The sequence below is a fragment of the Phalacrocorax aristotelis genome, chromosome 5 (assembly GCF_949628215.1).
Source record: "Phalacrocorax aristotelis chromosome 5, bGulAri2.1, whole genome shotgun sequence".
Classification (NCBI taxonomy): domain Eukaryota; kingdom Metazoa; phylum Chordata; class Aves; order Suliformes; family Phalacrocoracidae; genus Phalacrocorax; species Phalacrocorax aristotelis.
In genome coordinates, this window is record NC_134280.1 from 48,916,070 (window position 1) to 48,935,384 (window position 19,315).

At 40.3% G+C, this 19,315-nt stretch overlaps 1 protein-coding gene across 10 annotated transcripts in view; it reads right to left on the reverse strand.

Annotated features, from left to right (window-relative positions):
* Positions 1-236: 236 nt before the first annotated feature.
* Positions 237-19,315, reverse strand: part of IFTAP (intraflagellar transport associated protein) — a 56,299-nt gene continuing 37,220 nt past the window's right edge. For 5 of the 10 annotated variants that reach the window (XM_075094324.1, XM_075094320.1, XM_075094323.1 and 2 more), the window contains one exon: positions 237-2,156. In XM_075094324.1, coding sequence (XP_074950425.1) covers positions 1,788-2,156 — 369 coding nt within the window. In that variant the 3' untranslated portion in view covers positions 237-1,787. Of the gene's footprint in view, positions 2,157-10,299; positions 11,313-15,984; positions 16,819-19,315 lie in introns of those variants that run through there. The other 5 variants (XM_075094326.1, XM_075094328.1, XM_075094327.1 and 2 more) reach the window with 3 other exon arrangements.

The window sequence follows — 19,315 nt, forward strand, 5'->3', positions numbered from 1 at the left end:
TTAGACAGCTGTGAGTGAATTCATAACAGAGATTCTTTGGTGGTGGCCTCCCTCCTTTATTATTCAGCTCTTGGATACTTGATTCTACAACTCACCAGGAAAGACCCAGCAAACCTCAGTATGAAAAGCACGGTGACAGTGAGTAACGTTCCCAACAGGCAAGATCCATCAGGGAAAGTAAAGTGACCCAGTTGTACTAGTTCCGCAAGATAAAAGATTATCAACAGAGACAAATCAAGAATATTCTTAATATTACTTTCTTTCAACAATGTAATTTAACATCATTAATGATACAAGAACAAACATGATTTGTAAAAAAAAGAAATAGAATGTGTTGTTTCCTGTTATATTTAGAATATTTGAATTAACAGTGTCATTTAAAAATCCTATTCTCAGCAAAAATGTAATCGTTTTCAGCTAAGGGCTTAAGGCAAAAATTGGTTTAAGAAGCAGCTAGTGCAGCACCCACTGTAAATGTTACTACAAAGTTGCTATTGCCGGTTCATAGCTGCACAAGAGTTTGTGGATCATCCGTCAGTACATGACAAACAATCACTTCCACGCCTCATTTCAGTCCAGGACAAATAGAAAATAGATCTGAAGTCTGAATATTCCCAAAGTAGGGGCTTTCTTAGGGGGGTATGGTTCAGTCCCCTGTGTGGGTACAGGCTCTGAAGTTTAGCTCAGATTTCTCCAAATCTTTGACCAGCGGAGACATTTCAGACTCTTCACCGAAATTGGCTTTTTGTTTACTCCATTTATCCTCTCTTCTATATATAAGGCCCTAATAGCTTTTATGTCACATGCACTGCAATGAATGGATAATTGCGTCAACCCAGTAAGAGCATGACTCACTAAGTGAGCAATATCCATTTTCAACAGGGCAAAAATATCAGTGTAGGCCCACTTAATTGTTCCATGATACAATTTAGCACTGCTATAGCATGTATTAAATTAATTAAAAGGCCTTTCTTCCCGTCAAAGGTATAATCAAGGCAATTTGCTTCCAAACATAATCAAGAAACTATGCAAGGAAAGCTTAGCAATATGAGCTATTTTTTCATGTGGAAAGTTAATTGATTTTCTATCATTTTTCCCCTCTGGGATTCCAATGAAGCTTTATAAAAGTTGTTGTTCTTTTATGTGTAATTGGACCACTTGAACTTTTAGAGGTTACCTGAAACTAGGCCATCAAAGTACTTTTTTCCTCCCCTTCTGAGAGATTGTATCAACCATCATTAAAAAAAAAAAAGACCTAGAGGTCACAGAAAACTCCAGAGTGCTTAAAACAATTAACATTTAAAACAGAGAAACTTTAGTGTGAGGTAGCAATCAGTTTCCTTTCCTACTGAACACATCAGCAAACATCTTTCTGAATGTTAATAGGATGGGGGTGGTTTGAAGAAACACGCATTTTTGTTTCCTCAGTGCTTGGCACCAGAAGTAAAATTCCATCTGGAAAAGAAAGGTTCAGAATCACACAGAATCACAGAATCCCTGGTTGGAAGGGACCTCAGGGATCATCTAGTCCAACCTTTCTAGGACCAGCACAGTCTAGACAAGATGGCCCAGCACCCTGTCCAGACGACTCTTGAAGGTGTCCAACGTGGCTGAGTCAACCACTTCCCTGGGGAGATTATTCCCATGGTTGACTCTCCTCACTGTGAAAAATTTCCCTCTCATGTCCAATCGGAATCTCCCCAAGAGCAACTTGTGTCCATTCGCCCTTGTCCTCTCCATGGGACTCCTTGTAAAAAGGGAGTCTCCATCTTCTTTGTAGCTGCCCCTTAAGTACTGATACCTGGTGATGAGATCCCCTCTAAGCCTCCTTTTCTCAAGGCTGAACAAACCCAGTTCTCCCAGCCTACCCTTGGATGGCAGCTTCCCAGTCCTCTGATCATCTTGGTGGCCCTTCTCTGGACCCCTTCCAGCCTGTCCCCATCCTTTTTGTATAGCAGGGACCAGAACTGCACACAGTACTCCAGGTGTGGCCTGACAGGCGCTGAGTAGAGTGGGATAATGACTTCTTTCTCTCTGCTGGTGATGCCCTTTTTGATGCAACTCAGCATCCCATTGGCCGCCTTGGCTGCAGCAGCACACTGTTCACTCATGTTGAGCTTTCTGTCCACCAGGACCCCCAGGTCTGAAAAGCAAAACTGAACACTGAGTTAAACCAACAAGTGGTAATCAGTCTAGGTGTTGGTATTCTCCCCTAGCCATTCCTTTGGGGAGGACAGGGTGAGGCAGGGTTACACGGAGGCATGTTTTGGAAAAGAAAATAAATAAAAACTACATTCTCCTCCATGGAGCCTCTTGGTAAGCTGCAGCTCCCTGGAAGTGTCCCAGAGAACTTGCAGCATTATACAAGAGCCCAACTCCAAGAGACAGCAGTAAGAGTCTTTGTGTTTGCTGTGTTGATTCTGATGGAGCTACAGTGGCATGGGAGTATCAAGAGGAATTTATAGTGACCAAAAGGCATACTCTTTTGAAGTTGATTGAACTGAGTTTTGTTCCGAATTATTTCAGCCAACAGCACCTCCCTGATTTGTGTAATACAAATGCTTCATAAAAATACAGGCTTAACAATACACTTCTATTCAAACTGACAAGTGGCCACCCAAAGTGTTTCAACGGTCTCTTCAGCTCTCAGTAAGGAGACTGTTCCCTTTTCCCACTGAAAAATGTAGCCATGCTGTACCCTGCTCTCTGTATATTACATTATATTATATTGATTGCTGTATAGCATGGCAGTTAAGGCCAATAAAGGCAAGGAGAAATAACAGTAAAAGAAGCATGCCACGCAAATATAAATTTGATGGTGGTTTTGGATTCTGGAAAAAAATTAACTTCACATATTCCAAAGTAAGATCAAATGTGTTGTCATTTACTTAAGCAAAGAGACCAAGGCTGAGCCACAAAGTCATGAGCCACAGCTCTACATGCAGACACTAGTTTTCTCAAAGCCGAAATGTAGTTCTGATCCTACAGTCCAGTTCGAAATTCTCACCTCTAAATTAAGCTGCTTTTTTAAGAGCAGGGAAAAAAGTGCCATTTCTCCTATCTTACTGTGCAATTGTAATCCAACTAGGCTGTTCAGAAAAGCAGGATATTTAAATAATACATAATTCCTTATTTTTGCAAACGCTGGCAGTGATGTTTCATATATAGGTTGCCAGCCTGTGTACAAATCAAGAGTTTGCAGAGATGCTCTAGAACTATAACAGTCAGACTGAACCTGCATCGCTAAACCGAACCATCCTTTCTTCCATTTTCAGAATTGGAATTCCAAGATTATAACAATCTTAAGTAAAATTCTTCAGACTTCAACCATTCATTCACATGTACCTTAGTCTTAGATGGAACTTATTAATCAAATCCAACTCCTGGCTGATGCAGCATTTTTTTCCTATAGCATATTCTCCAATATTTTTTTCAGATTTCTTTTAATTGACCTTAGCAAATCATCTCCACCAACTTCCCTTGTGTTACTTGCAGAGTCTAGTATATCTGAATTTCAGCAAGTTGTTTCTCCTAAATTTAATGTTACTTCATTTTATTTCATTCTTAATTTCATCACTTCTGTTCAGAGCACTCCCAAGTTGTATTTTTTCAGTATCATCTTTGAAGGATGACTTTGATCTGTTGGTTCTGGGGCAGCAAGTGAAAAATATCAAAAGAATATACATTTCAAAAATGACGTTTTGGGAAGTATAGGATCACAAACTGTATCAGATAAAAACTCATTTAAACATTTGTGATCAGAGCCTAATCCTTCCAATCAGTGAACACTCTCAGTTGCAAGCACCTTGTAAAACACACCCTGTAATGAATAATATTACCCTTGGAATAGTAGCCAATTGAATTTGGATAGCTTGTTTGCCAGCACATTCATACATGTGGGTTTGGGCGTGAGGTGGGGAGGAGTGTTATTCACCCAGTTCTTTCGACAACCAAGACTTTCATACAAATATTGCAAAAGAATAAAAAAGAAAAAATCAAACATAAAATTCAGAGCACATATTGTCTGTGGCTGCTCAGCCAACCTCTCTTCCCACTAGCTCCCTTCTTCCTGCTCTCAGCAAGAAGATATCCACTGGGCCAATATTTTTTGTACAGTTTACTTTATTAGTGTTTGTGAATGGCAAATAAATCTGTGGAATTAGGACGTGTTTCACAACCCGAAACAAAGAGCCTTAAATGGATCACAGTTTTGTTGCGGGAAATGCTATTCAGCTACTGCGAGCTGTCAGTATTTTTGACAGTCTGGATTTTGAAATATGTTAGGTAACAGAATCCTTGGTGGCCAGAGGAGCTGAAGTGTAAGCAGCTGACTTAAACAAAGGCAATTTGGAATTAAATTTTCATTCAGTAAGCAGGCTGACCATTATTTGTATTTTCCTGATTGTTTTTGAAAGTTTTGCAAATGCTAAGCTTGTGCATGAAATGCTAGCAGTGCTTTGATGTTTCCTGGCCCAGACACCAGCCTTCCATCTTTTTTACTTTAAAATCTTATCCAGCACTAAAGTAGCTCATCAAATTAATGCAGTGTCTTGTCAAGTTTAGGAAAGCTAGTTGCAAATCTGACGTAGGAAAGACAAAAACAAAAATAAGGAAAAGAGGATGGAAAAAGTGCATTTCAACATTTCTCTCTCAAAGAACAAATGTGCAATCTGCAGCAAAACTAAATGACAGAGTCCGCACTTCCAAGTGTCTGGTAGAATTTGTCCTATAGCTAAATTATTCTGAGGAGCATAAGCAACTTAATAAATGACGCTTGCCTCTTTCTAAGAATTATGCATATCATATTGCATATTACAAGGTTTTATACATATGGACAGAAAAGCAGACGGATTCAAGAAAACGTGTTAAATTTAAGGCTTACTTGCTACAAGTACACACCTGCACTCCAGAAACAGTGCCACCAGAGTCCTCAACCACAACAGTCACAAAAGAACAAACTCTGTTCTAACATATGATAGAATGAGGCTAAAGCCTTAAATTTATGGTCTTAGCACTGCAAAAAAAATACACTGAAGAATCCCACACAACTTTTAATCTCACTTAATGGCTCAAGAGACAACTGTTGTAAATTCACATGAATTACAGAATGATTACACTGATTTTTCAGTTGGGCATTCAAAGGGTCTCAGAATTGCATCAAGTCAACAGAATATCTTACTATGGTTCACTCTCTAGAAAAATATAGTTTTCCATTTAATTCTACTATCTTTAGAGACCTTTTATAGAATACCATTATCCTCCTATAGAGTGAAGTTATTCCAATTGTTACATTCCATAGGTTCTTTTTATATAGGCAGGTCCCTGACTCCTTTAGTTTTTGTCGTTCAGATGGGTACTAAGTGGTTGCCAGAGAAAATTTTGGTTTGAGATTTTTAGAGTATCTACTTCCCCAAAGTTTGGGAATACTCAGATTGATAAGGGCTTTGAATATATACAGAGTTTCTACAACCTGAAATTCAGCATGAAGTTAGATTTAGGGATTTTGTTCAGATCTATCTTTACTTATTAATTTGAAATGTTTATGCGGATAGATGCATTGAACTAGACACCACAGAGCACATAAAATTATAGATCGTTAATCAGGGGAATTTTATTATCTGTCCTTTTTGGAAGTGCTATAAATGAGACAAATGCTTCTGCATTTTCAGAAGGCATTAAAATTGATTCCCATTTTAACTGTGGGGCACTGCAATTGCAAATAAAGTAGCCTGTCTATAAAACTGACAGTACCTTTTAACACTTGCTTTTCTTCTTGCAAACTTGTCATAAACAAGCATGAAAACTATCTTTAGTCTAGCTCTGTGGCATTTCACAGGTCATACACCTTCAACGCTGGCTTACAGAACCTTGCCAGCAAAACACAAGGTGTCACCTCCAACAGCCAGCAATCACAAATTTACCAAACTCATCATCTTTTGAGATGTCCTACAACTTAATACCATTTCAAAGAAAACTGTCTGTCTTGTTTTTCCAAGGGACAGGCAGACATTTAGCACCTGGGAGAACTGCATGCGCGTAAGACTGGCAGAGGCAGGCGCCTTTCAGTGAGAAGGTGCATCCCTCCAAGAGGAGCCCAGGACACGTGGCACCTCACACCCACCTGTGCTAACTGACACTTCACCACAAGAAAGCACACTGTGGTGGGAATGCCCTTCGCTATCACAAGCGCTCAGCTCTGTGGTGCAGGGAGCTCGCCTACTGAGGCCAGCGAGAACCCTTATCGCAGGCTTCCTCACTTTCCTGGGTGGCTTGAACACGCCGAGGCTGAACTGCAGCCGGTGAAGGAGGGCAGTACGCTGCCTGTTCAGCATGGCCCCAGTAAGTGAACAGGGTCTAATGAATCTGCCCCAACCCTTGCCAGTCATCACTTTTCCATCGCACGTCTTCGTCTTCAAAAGTATCGCATTCACGACGTTTGTAACACAAATCTCTGCTGAACAGAGGTGAAGAGCCACACTTCAGCAGGTTAGAGTGTGCATGGAGCCCTGGTACAAGACTGCTGATGCAGCTTCTTTGGCCAGCATAACTGAATTGCCTTGCAGCCTCATTGCAGGTCTGTAAGAATTAGTACCTAGGTCAGACCAAACTACCGCTTAGACTCCTGAGTAAAACTGAAAGTAGAGGACAACAGGATACAAATGAGCCTGCTATCCAAGCAGACACTTTGATACCAAACGGCTGTTTAGCCACACTATGACGTATATGAAATTGCTGAATAACTCTGAACTTGGTCTTATTTTTATTTCTGCATTTAGTGCTGCATCACTAACTGAGAGAGTCCATCTTTATAAGAAAGTACATGTTTTTATAAAGGATGTCAGATCTTTTTAAAACAATTCCAAGATAAAGCAAAATCCATTTCCAATCCTAGCTGAGATGCAGAGGGGGGAAAAAAACCTTTAAAGGAGGTGGGAATCTTTAGTAGTTATGCATGTAATCAAGTTTCATGATTTGGACAGGACTTGAAAATGTATATGATATTTTTGTTAAAGCTAAAAGCAATGTTCTAAGCACACACCACCACAGAAATTCTATAATGACATGTAAAATTAGTAACCGAACAGTTAAAGATATGTTTTTTACATTTCATTTACATTGGCTCTGCATTTAAATATTTTTCCATAATGATAAGGGGTCATATACATAGCTTTATATTCAGTAGAGTTAAATCAGGAATTGATTTGGCTCTGTATTCTTTCAGCTAAGACTGTAAATACCAGTGTCCTGCTCTGTATGAATATAAATGGCCTCAGTGGAGTTTTGCCAGTTTATAGCACCAGAAAATCAAGGCCAGGGGATCAAAGGGTCTTTTCCATAAGAGCAGGGATTTGTTTCCATGCCATCTTTTTCAAAAGGTTCTGAATTATCTGGTGATTACTCTCCATACTCAAATTATTTTCTTTCAGTGGCACTGTGTGTACACAAGTGTATATTATACCTTTGTGCATTAATATAAATGTATTTAGAACCATAATAATGTCTGAGTCAGACAGATTTGTCTGCATCTCTTTTCATTTCTTCAGTTTTTATCTTACTCTTTCACAACCATTACCTCAGCAAATAATTACTCTTCCTTTTAAACCCATAAGGAATAACCGAGCATTAGTAATATCTGAGCTTGCACCACAGCCAGCCAAGGAGATTCTCCCCATAACTCAGAATCCACCAAGACCATGGAAAGAAAAGGTCAGTATCCTTCTGGTAACACCCAAGTAAGCCACAAGTTTAATACAGATAAGCTTACTGACTGATAATGGATGCATATCTCAATTGCACTTCAGGCATCAATGAAGTCACAAATACAGAGGGATTAGGGAGCTGCACCACACAGCCTTCACTTCTAACAGGTTCGCCCAACATCAGAAATTTTGCAGTTCAAAATCCTTGTCAGTGTGGTAGGGAGAAAATCCTATTCCCTACTGCAGCAGCCCCTAAGTCGATTCCAAGTAGTACTCAAAGTTTCCTGTTCCACGCGTGAGTTTTGCCTTTAATTCTTTTGGAAACAGGAAAAATGTTTAGAAAAATCTGTAAATAGAAAAGGACAAAGTCCTTCACCAACCCCTGCTGAGAATATCAAATATTAAAGAGAATACAAGCTACAAGAGGAAGAGATACATACTATTCAGACTCCCAACCACCTCGCAAACACTGAAACAATTCCAGGTAACTAACTCCATGTACATGGATAAAATTTAACATGCACATAAAGTATTTTCTTAAAAATTACAACCTGGTAATGGAGAAGAGGAAAATATGCCTCCTCTGTGAAGGATAATCAAAGGAAAGGTATAAGCCAAAAACAACTATAGGGGCAGGCCAATAAAATGTCATGTTCAGAAAATGGAGCCTACATTGCCTAATCTCCACTGTGATATTCACCTCTGGTAACAAAGAGCAAAAATCTAACTTAGGAGTGGTGTAAATATCAGTGAATAATTATCTCCATTTCTCTGCGTAAGATGGATGTCACTAAAGAGTTCCAATTTTGTTGGGCGTTCTGCAGCAAAGGTTTCTCTACATCAAACAGAACAAGATAATGACTATACTGAATGACACAGAGCATAATAGGTACTCTGAACATTTGGTAAGAGAATCATCTGCCTATGAGAGAAGGAACTGAATGGCTGGATGTGCCCCTAATGTACACAAAAAAATTGATAATTATCAGAAATGCACTTAGAGATTCCAGAGCTGATTTGGCCTGAAGATCATTTCAAACGCCTGGACAAGTTTTATCATTTATCACTCTACTGACAATAGGATTCCGACAGGACTGATCTATAGTCTGTGTGTCTCACACCTTTCTAAAAAAAACCACACCAAAAAAGTTCCAAATTCATCATTCCACACACCCCCAGAAGTCCACCTTTATTCACGGTTGGTTCTTTGTCTGCAGGATAGCAAACTCTGTACACGGAGGTGTCTTGGACTGAAGGTTCCTTACTTTATCTTTGCTATACATACATACGTTAATGAGGTTGTCTCCCTTATTTTTCTGTTGAGGCTTTTAAAGGGCAACCTTGCTATCTTTGTACAGCAGTTCTCAATTTCTTCCTCCCAGATTTGCTCATGGAGCTCTTCCAGCACTTGCTTCTTATCCCTCCTATTTATACACATTATCAGTATCTTCCAGAAGAAGATGAATTAATAAATAGATCTGCTCAGGAATTTTTAGCTGAATGTTTCACTGGAAAATTCCAGTTGGATTTGAAGCACTTAATTCAAAATATCTTGGGTTCAGCAAAACACTTCAATGAATTTAAATGAATTCACATTTTTAAAAAAAAAAAAAAAAAAAAGATGTTCCCCAAACAACAGTAGAATCTTCTATACAGCTAATTGCATCAAAAACTTTTTTAACTATAACACAGGCATCCTTCCGAGTGTAGATGTTAAAAATAAATTTCTCATTACCTTCTACCAGCAAGGTAATGTACAGGCCAGTTTTTCTGTACAACTATTTGTAGTTTTATATGACTCTCCTTAAACATCTTGTCGGAGACCACTTTCTTTTCTGTTTTTTGTTAAATCTCACTCTTAAATTATATCCTCCTAAACAACGTAAATACCACTCCTCAAAACAAATGCTATTCAGATTTCAGGGGTGCGTGATTATGGTCTACAAAATTACTGACCCAGAAAATTTCCTTTGGCACATCAAAGCACCTTTCTTTGCTTTTATATAAATCGCTGACAATGGAGCAGCCAACCAGCCACAGGGGTTTCATCCAGAGCCTCTAAACAACTTGTGGTTTGGTATCTAGTCTGTCTGCTCAGGCACTCTTCCCATATTCATCATGTTAATCACCCACTTCAGAAATAATGGAGATAGGCCAAGGACAAAGCGTTGGTCAATAAACTTCAGCTAATGCAGTTATACCAGACAAAGACCAATAAAACAATTCAGTGTCATGATGTTAAACAAAGCCTCAATAGCAAGGCTTCTACAGTAAGCTGAAAAGGAAATGAATTCTAAACACCTTGTAGCAAGAGTACATACGACCTGTGTCAGAGATGTACACTCTTCTCTCCCACCCATACTACCTGCCCTTTACTCAGCTCCAGAGTTTGCTGTATTTCAGTGATGCTGTCTGTAAGCCATAAGCTGGTATTTATAATCATCTCCTGTAAAAAAAATGTAAAATCCAACAGCCTTTCAATACCAGTTCCTTTAACAGATGAGAGAACTATTTTTTCCTCTGTGCTGAAGGCTTTCTGTGGCACTTCATGGTTTAATTTTTAGCAGTTGCACCACATCAATTTTGATCAACTCAAAAGTTTATTGTAAACAGGTATATTTATTTCTCTGCAGAATGAAGTAATCCAAAAGACAAAGAAAAAAACCCAACCCAACATTCCCAGATTTATTCACTCATAAAACTCTGTATATTTAAGCCTTATTATGATAGGGAAAGGGTTTAAAGACTGGTTTGTCGGCTGCAAAAAGCTCTTATTTGCATTACTGAAAGAACTAGGTAAAAGGCAGCTTTCGGACCAGCTTTGCTCTAGTCAGGAACTGAGTCAGTATCAAATATAAGCCAGAGTAGCCACAGTGCTCTTCCAAATTCCACCAACTTTTCTTGGTCCCATGGAGTAATTAGTTCAGCGCACCTAGCCTGTGCCAATATAGGATTCACCTCACTCAAGGATTTTTCTACAAAAGGGAAGTTATGGCTGCCATCTGAGTCATCCTTCCAACTGCTTTGTACCAGCTGGAAAACAACAAAATAGCTGAGCACTGGGGCCTAAAAATATTAAAGGTCACTGACCTATACAAAAATCCCGTTGGGTTTAGGGACCTCCTCAGCTGACCCCCATTCCTAAGCAAATCAGTGTACAGACATTAAAAAGGAGTGGAAATTCTTCCTCTCTGGCTGAAGGGCTACTAAACAAGCAGCTCTGGGTAAGCACCACCTTCCTGTCTGTGTTTTCATTAATATTAGGAGGAGGAGGTACAGGGAAAGGCACCCTCAGGCTCTGAGGCACCTTGGTAGAACAAACAAAAAAATCTTGACGATGTCATTTACTGGCCACATAGATAAAAACACTAAATAGGGGTACAATGAAGAGCTAGATTTACCCCCTAAAAATGTTATTTCAACAGCATTGCACAGAATGCCTTTGACCCAGTCTTCAGCTCATGCTGACTCAACATCTGTTCCCGATTTCTTCTCTTCAGACAATTCTATAATGGCCTTCAGCTCAGCTTCAGAGAACTTAGGGGTCAGTGCCACATTGTCATAATCAAATTCTTCATCAAGTGAGAATGGTTGAACATCATCCCCTAGTAGCTGTAATGAGGAAAAACAGATACATAAATAATATTGCTGCAAGTGATGATCAGGAAGCTCAAAATATAAACTTCTAATTAATATTTAATTAAACATTTTTTCTGATTCTAGCACTCTCAGCTGATTAAGCTCTTTTTTAAGTAAAAGAATAAATTCAATTATTCAATTTGACCTAATTTAAGCCATTTAATGTGCCCCATTTGTACTGTACTGTATCTGAATGAATATCATTAGCTAATTTTGCTCAAGGCAAGGAATCTAAAAAGCTCCCCTGCACACATCTATTACATTCAAGCCACTTGTAGTGGCAGGGCTGTAGGGATATGGACAAGTCATGTACAGCTGTGTTAAATTTCAAAGACAGATTCCATATCCTTAAAATTTGGGGTAGTATCACATAAAGCTCCAGTGTACACACATCTGATACTAATGTAACATCCCTCCCAGAAAACAGTTTCAGCAAAGGAAATGCCTGGAATGAGCAAAGTGACAAATAAAAAATTTTTAGACTCTAATAATTTCTTTTCACCATCTCAGAGATATGCTATTGGCTGTTTTGGATTTCTTGCAGGATGAACAGAGTGGCTTATTGCATTTGCCAATATTTGCTTTGTTGACATAGTATATAGCATTTCTGTATTGTTCCTCACTGAAATATCTTTGAATGCTCTGCCTATAAAATCAAATAACGAAAACAAATAAATATGGCAGTCTGCACACTGATAAAGAACTGCAGGGGGCTATGACACAAAAGGTTTATGGTAAGCAGTTATATAAAATTAATTCTGGAGGTACACAGGACACACAGCCTCACTTCCTAAACTGCACAGGAGTTCTCCCTGTCTTTTGAGGAGTTAATAGAAAATCTCTAGAAATTTCAATCATGTCAAATAGCACAACTCCTCAAAAGCTCTGCGTTTCAAAGATTTAAGTACTTCAGTGCCAAATCAGCAAAACATTTAAACACCTGCTTATTTTTGCAAACTTCTGATGATTCCTCAATGAAGCCACTGATGAATTTAAAGTTAAAAATATACTTCTTCATTTTGTTGAAAGGGAGGAAGAACACTCAGCATCTTATGGTCACTGCTCAGTTTAGAAGGCACAGTATCCCACACAATTTCTGGTAACATTTTGTAAGAAGCTGTATTGACACAGTTAATGCCATCTAATAAGTCAGAGAAGTGATAGCTGGATTCCTCTCTGGTGGCCGGGCAGGCACCTGACAGACGTGGCAGTGAGTATCTTGTAAACATCTACATAAATGTCCATACGCTATCCTAGGTAAACCATCATTAACTTTTAGAAATAGCACATTCACGAAATGTTCACATGAAAAAAAAGCCTGCACACAAGCTCTCTCTTCTGTCAAGGCTAAGGTCAACTCCTTGACCTCCTCACCATATTCACATACAGTTTCATCTTTTCCACAGGCAAAGACTCTTAAAATTCCATGCCAGTATGGGTACCAGCAATAGGGCAACAACTAGTACCAGCAACCAGGGTTCAATACTACCTGTCCCTTGCAGAAATACAAACCACTCATCTAAAATAGGATGCAAGAAACAAATATGTTTCCCTTAGTTTGGTTGTAACAATATTTGGTTGTAACAATCATTTACCAGCAGTCCTGGTTAACAGGTTAACAGGACCTATAACAAGGTGACCCACTTAGTGGATGAGGAAAACGCTGTGGATGTTGTTTACCTGGACTTCTGTAAAGCTTTTGACACCATTTCCCACAGCATTCCCCTGGAGAAATTGGCTACTCAGGGTTTGGATGGATGTACTCTTCACTGGGTAAAAACTGGCTGGATGGCTGGGCCCAAAGAGTTGGGGTGAATGGAGTTAAATCCAGCTGGCAGCCAGTCACAAACGGTGTTCCCCAGGGCTCAGTGTTGGGGCCAGTCATTTTTAATATCTCTATCAATGGTCTGGATGACAGGATTGAGTGCACCCTCAGTAAGTTTGCAGACAACACCAAATTGGGCAGGAGTGTTGATCTGCTCAAGGGTAGGAAGGCTCTGCAGAGGGATCTGGACAGGCTGGATCGATGGGCCGAGGCCAGTTGTACAAGGTTCAACAAGACCAAGGGCTGGCTCCTGCGCTTGCGTCACAACAACAGGCTTGGGGAAGAGTGGTTGCAGAGCTGCTCGGCAGAGAAGGACCTGGGGGTGCTGGTCGACAGCCAGCTGAACATGAGGCAGCTGTGTGCCCAGGTAGCCAAGAAGGCCAACAGCATCCGGGCTTGTATCAGGAATAGTGTGGCCAGCAGGGGTAGGGAAGTGATTGTGCCCCTGTACTCAGCACTGGTGAGGCCACACCTCGAATCCTGTGTTCTGTTTTGGGCCCCTCACTACAAGAAAGACATTGAGGTGGTGGAGTGTCTCCAAAGAAGGGCAATGAAGCTGGTGAAGGGTCTGGAGAGCAGGTCTTATGAGGAGAGGTTGAGGGAACTGAGGTTGTTTAGCCTGGAGAAGAGGAGGCTGAGGGGAGACCTTATCACTCTTTACAACTATGTGAAAGGAGGTTGTAGTGAGGTGGGGGTTGGTCTCTTCTCCCAGGTTACTAGTGATAGAATAAGAGGAAACGGCCTCAAGTTGCATCAGGAGAGGTTTAGATTGGATATTAAGGAAAATGTCTTTATTGAAAGAATGGTCAGGCATCGGAACAGGCTGTCCAGAGAGGTGGTTAAGTCGCCATCCCTGCAGGCATTTAAAAGACATGTAGATGTCACACTTCACAGCATGGTTTAGGAGACACGGTGGTGTTGGGTTGACAGTTGGACTTGATGACCCTAGAGGTCTTTTCCAACCTTAATGATTCTATGATTCTATGATTCTATGAATATTTGTTACCACATTATATTTAGCTAAGCTACGAAGAGTTTAAATCAGAGTATGCCTTCATAGGGATTCTGCTTCTTCCTCTGCCAACATAATTATGAAAGTATACACACATTTACTATGCTCTTGTCTTGACCTTCATGTCATTCCAGGAACATTTTAAGCATGTGCAGAGAAATACTGGAAAAACTTTTGTTTAAAAAAGTCGACCCCAACTGAAATTAGATGCCAAAGTAGAACATACCCAACTTCACTGTTACCCACTCATTGCACATTCGAAAAGTTTATTCACATTGCATATTTATCAGTGTGCTTCATCTCTCAAATGAGTACTCAAAGCACTAGGGATTCTTTTTTTGCTTCTTCTCCCAAGAAGCCATTCACTTCAACCTCCCACGCAGACAAGCAATCTAAAATTTTTATACTGCAAACTGCAATTTTGATATATTTCAAAAGGAAGACATTTTGCAATGGAACACTGAATCCTCTGAGCTGATCAAGTTATTATCTTGTTATTTTTGCCTAAGGAGCTGAGAGAAATATGTGAATTTCAGGTGCCTAATTTAACATCTAATTGAAATCTTTTTGAGAGCTCTCTGGGAATAGAATTTTACTCTATTAGAAAACTGCCAGTTTGCTTAAGATTGCTCCTGTGATTTACTCCGTGAAGAAAAAATAATTTTCATTTACAGTTCCTGCATGTCCAAATTAAAGGGCAAAAGAATGTAATGTTCATATTAATAACTGAAGTATTTTGCTAGAGGCTGTTTTACAAAGTAATGTTGTGAATGGGGCACCTTAAAGTTGAGACTTTGAAAAGTCTATTAAAAACTGGCAACTGAGTTCTTTTTATTAATCTGTGTGGAGTTACAGTTAACTGATCAGCTTGTCTCTGTCCTTCTAAAACCTTTATTTCTGTGTAATTATGGCACTTTATGATTTACTTGTTCAAATTATGTAAAGGAGGCACATACACTCACCAACGATTTCACTGTATAATCAAGGGAAAACTAACTAGTTCAATAACAGTAAGTAAAAAAGGGGGACGGAAGGCATGTATGCTATGATCTCATATAAACTTAATATATGCTGGGGTACTTGGCAGAAGAAAAAGTTTGTCTTGCACCGGACTGGGACTCAATAAATCTTGACCAATTTTACACTTCTGCTTCATCATTCTGGACAAGTCACTCAACCTCTGTGTCTTTACTGGCCTCTGAGAAGATGTAACTCTTCCATCGCCTTTCACTTAGTCAATCCTGCCTTTAAGTTCTTCCATGCTCTTATTGCATTTATGCATAGCACTTACCAGAAACAAACCTCTGCTGAGGCCTATCAGTAAAACCTTAAACCAAAGGAACTGAATGGAAGCTGTATTTTAGGTTATAGACGCTGCCATTCCACAAATAAATACAAAATGATAGGCATTGTAAATACTTTTTTGAATGCTCAAACTAAAGACAAACAATGGAGAGTAGAAGGGTTGAATTTCCTAATCCCAGCCATATAAAAATTAAGCTTCTAGATTAAGGTAGTTAATGAGCTAAAAAAGACCCAGCCTGAGAGTCAGCCTGTGGAGAGAGATATTATACATCTTAGGACAAATGCCTACAGCAAGCGGGATGAGCTATTTTCTGGAGATGCTTATCTCCCTCTCTTGATGACAGAAGGACTAAATTAGATGAAATTGAAAGCTGAAGTTAGGTGAGATGAACCCCACTTTGAATGCATGTTTATAGTAAGTGGATAGAAAATACGCATTCAACTGCACTCATATGTATGAAGCAGGGGAAATAAGAACAAATAAAGACCCTAGGAAGCAGTCATTAAGATATACTGTTTATTAAAAAAACCCAAACTATGTCTTTTATTAAAGAAAGTAGTAAGTAGAAATAAAGGAGAGAATAAATATCTGGATAGGGAAGGTAAATGTTCTATGGTAATGTACTTCAACCACGAAGTGAATGCTCTTTCAATTTACAGTGGCCTGTGGGAAGTCATGTATGCTGCACTGTCAATACTGAAATCCAAGAATATATTTATGTCTAAAACCTGGGAAGAAAGATGAAACAACGTTGGTGGACAAAACAAATAATTTGCTGTCATTCACTAAGCCTCTTCCCAATGGCTTTTGACAGAAAACATTTTCAGGGAGGCAAGTTGTTCTTTAACAATTAGCCAAGTTATACACTGGGTCTTAGCAGAGCTTCTCTTTTTAGATTTTCCCTAGCAATATGTTCTGAGATACATACCTTCCCCTAAAGTCCTTCAGAAATATATCCATAGCCTAGATATCTGTTATCTTGAATTCCACTATTAAGCTTGTTTATTTTTCCCAGGGAACAGTTCTACACTGTTTATGAAAATCGACTAGGCAGTCAAATTCTGTTGACCTTCCCTATCAGATTTGTTTTGATGGACAGAAAACAGTCTCATTTCAAAGCACGGATGTCTCTAGGAGGGCAGACTTTAGCCTGTGTAGTAGCCTGGATGACAAGAGTCCCTTGGGAGGCGGTCCTGAAGGCCAGAGGAGTCCAAGAAAGCTGGGCATTCTTCAAGAAGGAAATCGTAAAGGCACAGGAGCAGGCCATCCCTCTGTGATGAAAGACATCAGGCAGGGAAGAAGACTGGCCTGGCTGAACAGAGAGCTTTGGCTGGAGCTTAGGAAAAAAAGAAGAGAGTGTATGACCTTTGGAAGAAGGAGCAGGCACCTCAGGAGGTGTCGTGAGGCTATGCAGGGAGAAAATCAGAAGTACTAAAGCCCAAGTAGAACGTAATCTGGCTACTGCTGTAAAAGATGATTAAAAAATGTTTCTATAAATACATTTACAACAAAAGGCAGTCTAAGGGGTATATCCATCCTTTATTGGATGCGGGGGAAAACATAGTGACAAAGGATGAAGAAAAGGCTGAGGTACTTAATGCCTTCTTTTCCTCAACCTTTAATAGTAGGACCAGTTTTTCTCTGGGTACCCAGCTCCCTGAGCTGGAGGACACAGACAAGGAGCAGGATGAAGCCCGCATAATCCGAGGGGAAATGGTTAGTGACCTGCTACAGCACTTAGACACACACAAGTCTGTGGGGCCAAGAGTACTAAGGGAGCTGGCAAAAAAGCCCACCAAGCCACTTTCAATCACTTACCAGCAGTCTTGGTTAACAGGGGAGATCCCAGTTTACTGGAGGCTAGCAAATGTGACCCCGATCAACAAGAAGGTCCAGAAGGAGGATCCGGGGAACTACACGCCTGTCAGTTTGACCTTGGTGCTGGGGAAGGTTATGAAGCAGATCAACTTGAGTGCCATCACGTGGCACATACAGGACAACCAGGTGATCAGGCCCACTCAGCATGGGTTTATGAAAAGCAGGTCCTGCTTGACTAACCTTATCTCCTTCTATAACAAGGTGACCCACTTAGTGGATGAGGAAAACGCTGTGGATGTTGTTTACCTGGACTTCTGTAAAGCTTTTGACACCATTTCCCACAGCATTCCCCTGGAGAAATTGGCTACTCAGGGTTTGGATGGATGTACTCTTCACTGGGTAAAAACTGGCTGGATGGCTGGGCCCAAAGAGTTGGGGTGAATGGAGTTAAATCCAGCTGGCAGCCAGTCACAAAACGGTGTTCCCCAGGGCTCAGTGTTGGGGCCAGTCATTTTTAATATCTCTATCAATGGTCTGGATGACAGGATTGAGTGCACCCTCAGTAAGTTTGCAGACAACACCAAATTGGGCAGGAGTGTTGATCTGCTCAAGGGTAGGAAGGCTCTGCAGAGGGATCTGGACAGGCTGGATCGATGGGCCGAGGCCAGTTGTACAAGGTTCAACAAGACCAAGGGCTGGCTCCTGCGCTTGCGTCACAACAACAGGCTTGGGGAAGAGTGGTTGCAGAGCTGCTCGGCAGAGAAGGACCTGGGGGTGCTGGTCGACAGCCAGCTGAACATGAGGCAGCTGTGTGCCCAGGTGGCCAAGAAGGCCAACAGCATCCGGGCTTGTATCAGGAATAGTGTGGCCAGCAGGGGTAGGGAAGTGATTGTGCCCCTGTACTCAGCACTGGTGAGGCCACACCTCGAATCCTGTGTTCTGTTTTGGGCCCCTCACTACAAGAAAGACACTGAGGTGCTGGAGTGTCTCCAAAGAAGGGCAATGAAGCTGGTGAAGGGTCTGGAGAGCAGGTCTTATGAGGAGAGGTTGAGGGAACTGGGGTTGTTTAGCCTGGAGAAAAGGAGGCTCAGTGGAGACCTGAAAGGAGGTTGTAGTGAGGTGGGGGTCGGCCTTTTTTCCCAAGTAACAAGCAATAGTATGAGAGAAAATGGCCTCAAGTTGCATCAGGAGAAGTTTAGATTGGATATTAGGAAAAATTTCTTAACCAAAAGGGTTATCACGCTTTGGAACAGGCTGTCCAGAGAGGTGGTTGACTCACCATCCCTGTAGGTATTTAAAAGGCACATAGATGTGGCACTTAGGGACATGGTTTAGTGGTAGACTTGGCAGTGTTAGATTTACAGTTGGACTCAATGACCTTAAGGGTCTTTTCCAACCTTAATGATTCTATGATTCTATTCCAGGGAAAACCTTTTTCTCTTTCTAAATGAGCCCCGTCATAAGCAATGCAAGACTTAATTTTCAAGGCTAGGACAATCTGAAGCAGTGAAGGATTTTAAAATGGACCTTTTCAGTCTTGACAGTCGCAAAAATCAGGCGACAGTTATATTATCTAAATGAAGGCACAAATATGTGTATAATTTAGAGGAAAGACTGCCCTCATCTTGAGTAGCCAGGAACCAACCAAATGATTGTGAAAATCCTAAGTCATTCTTTTTGAAAAATGCAGCAACCCTTAATCAATGTAATAATATTCAGTTTCTCTTTCATAACCCAACTTTTCCTCAAATGGAAATGGGTTTTGCATGCAGTGGGATCTTCATCTATTTTTCATTAATTATAAGGAGTCATATGCAATCCTTTAGGAACACTGCAGGCTGCTACAACCATCCTTCTTCTTTGGTTTTATACAGAAGTTATCAAATGACAAAACTATAAAACCTCATTCTAGGGATTTTTTTTGTGTCTGCCAATGGATATTTCTCAAGGTAAAAACCTTGAATTATGTCAATCCTTAGGGAAAAGGAGTTAGTATTTTTATTCACAGAATGGTG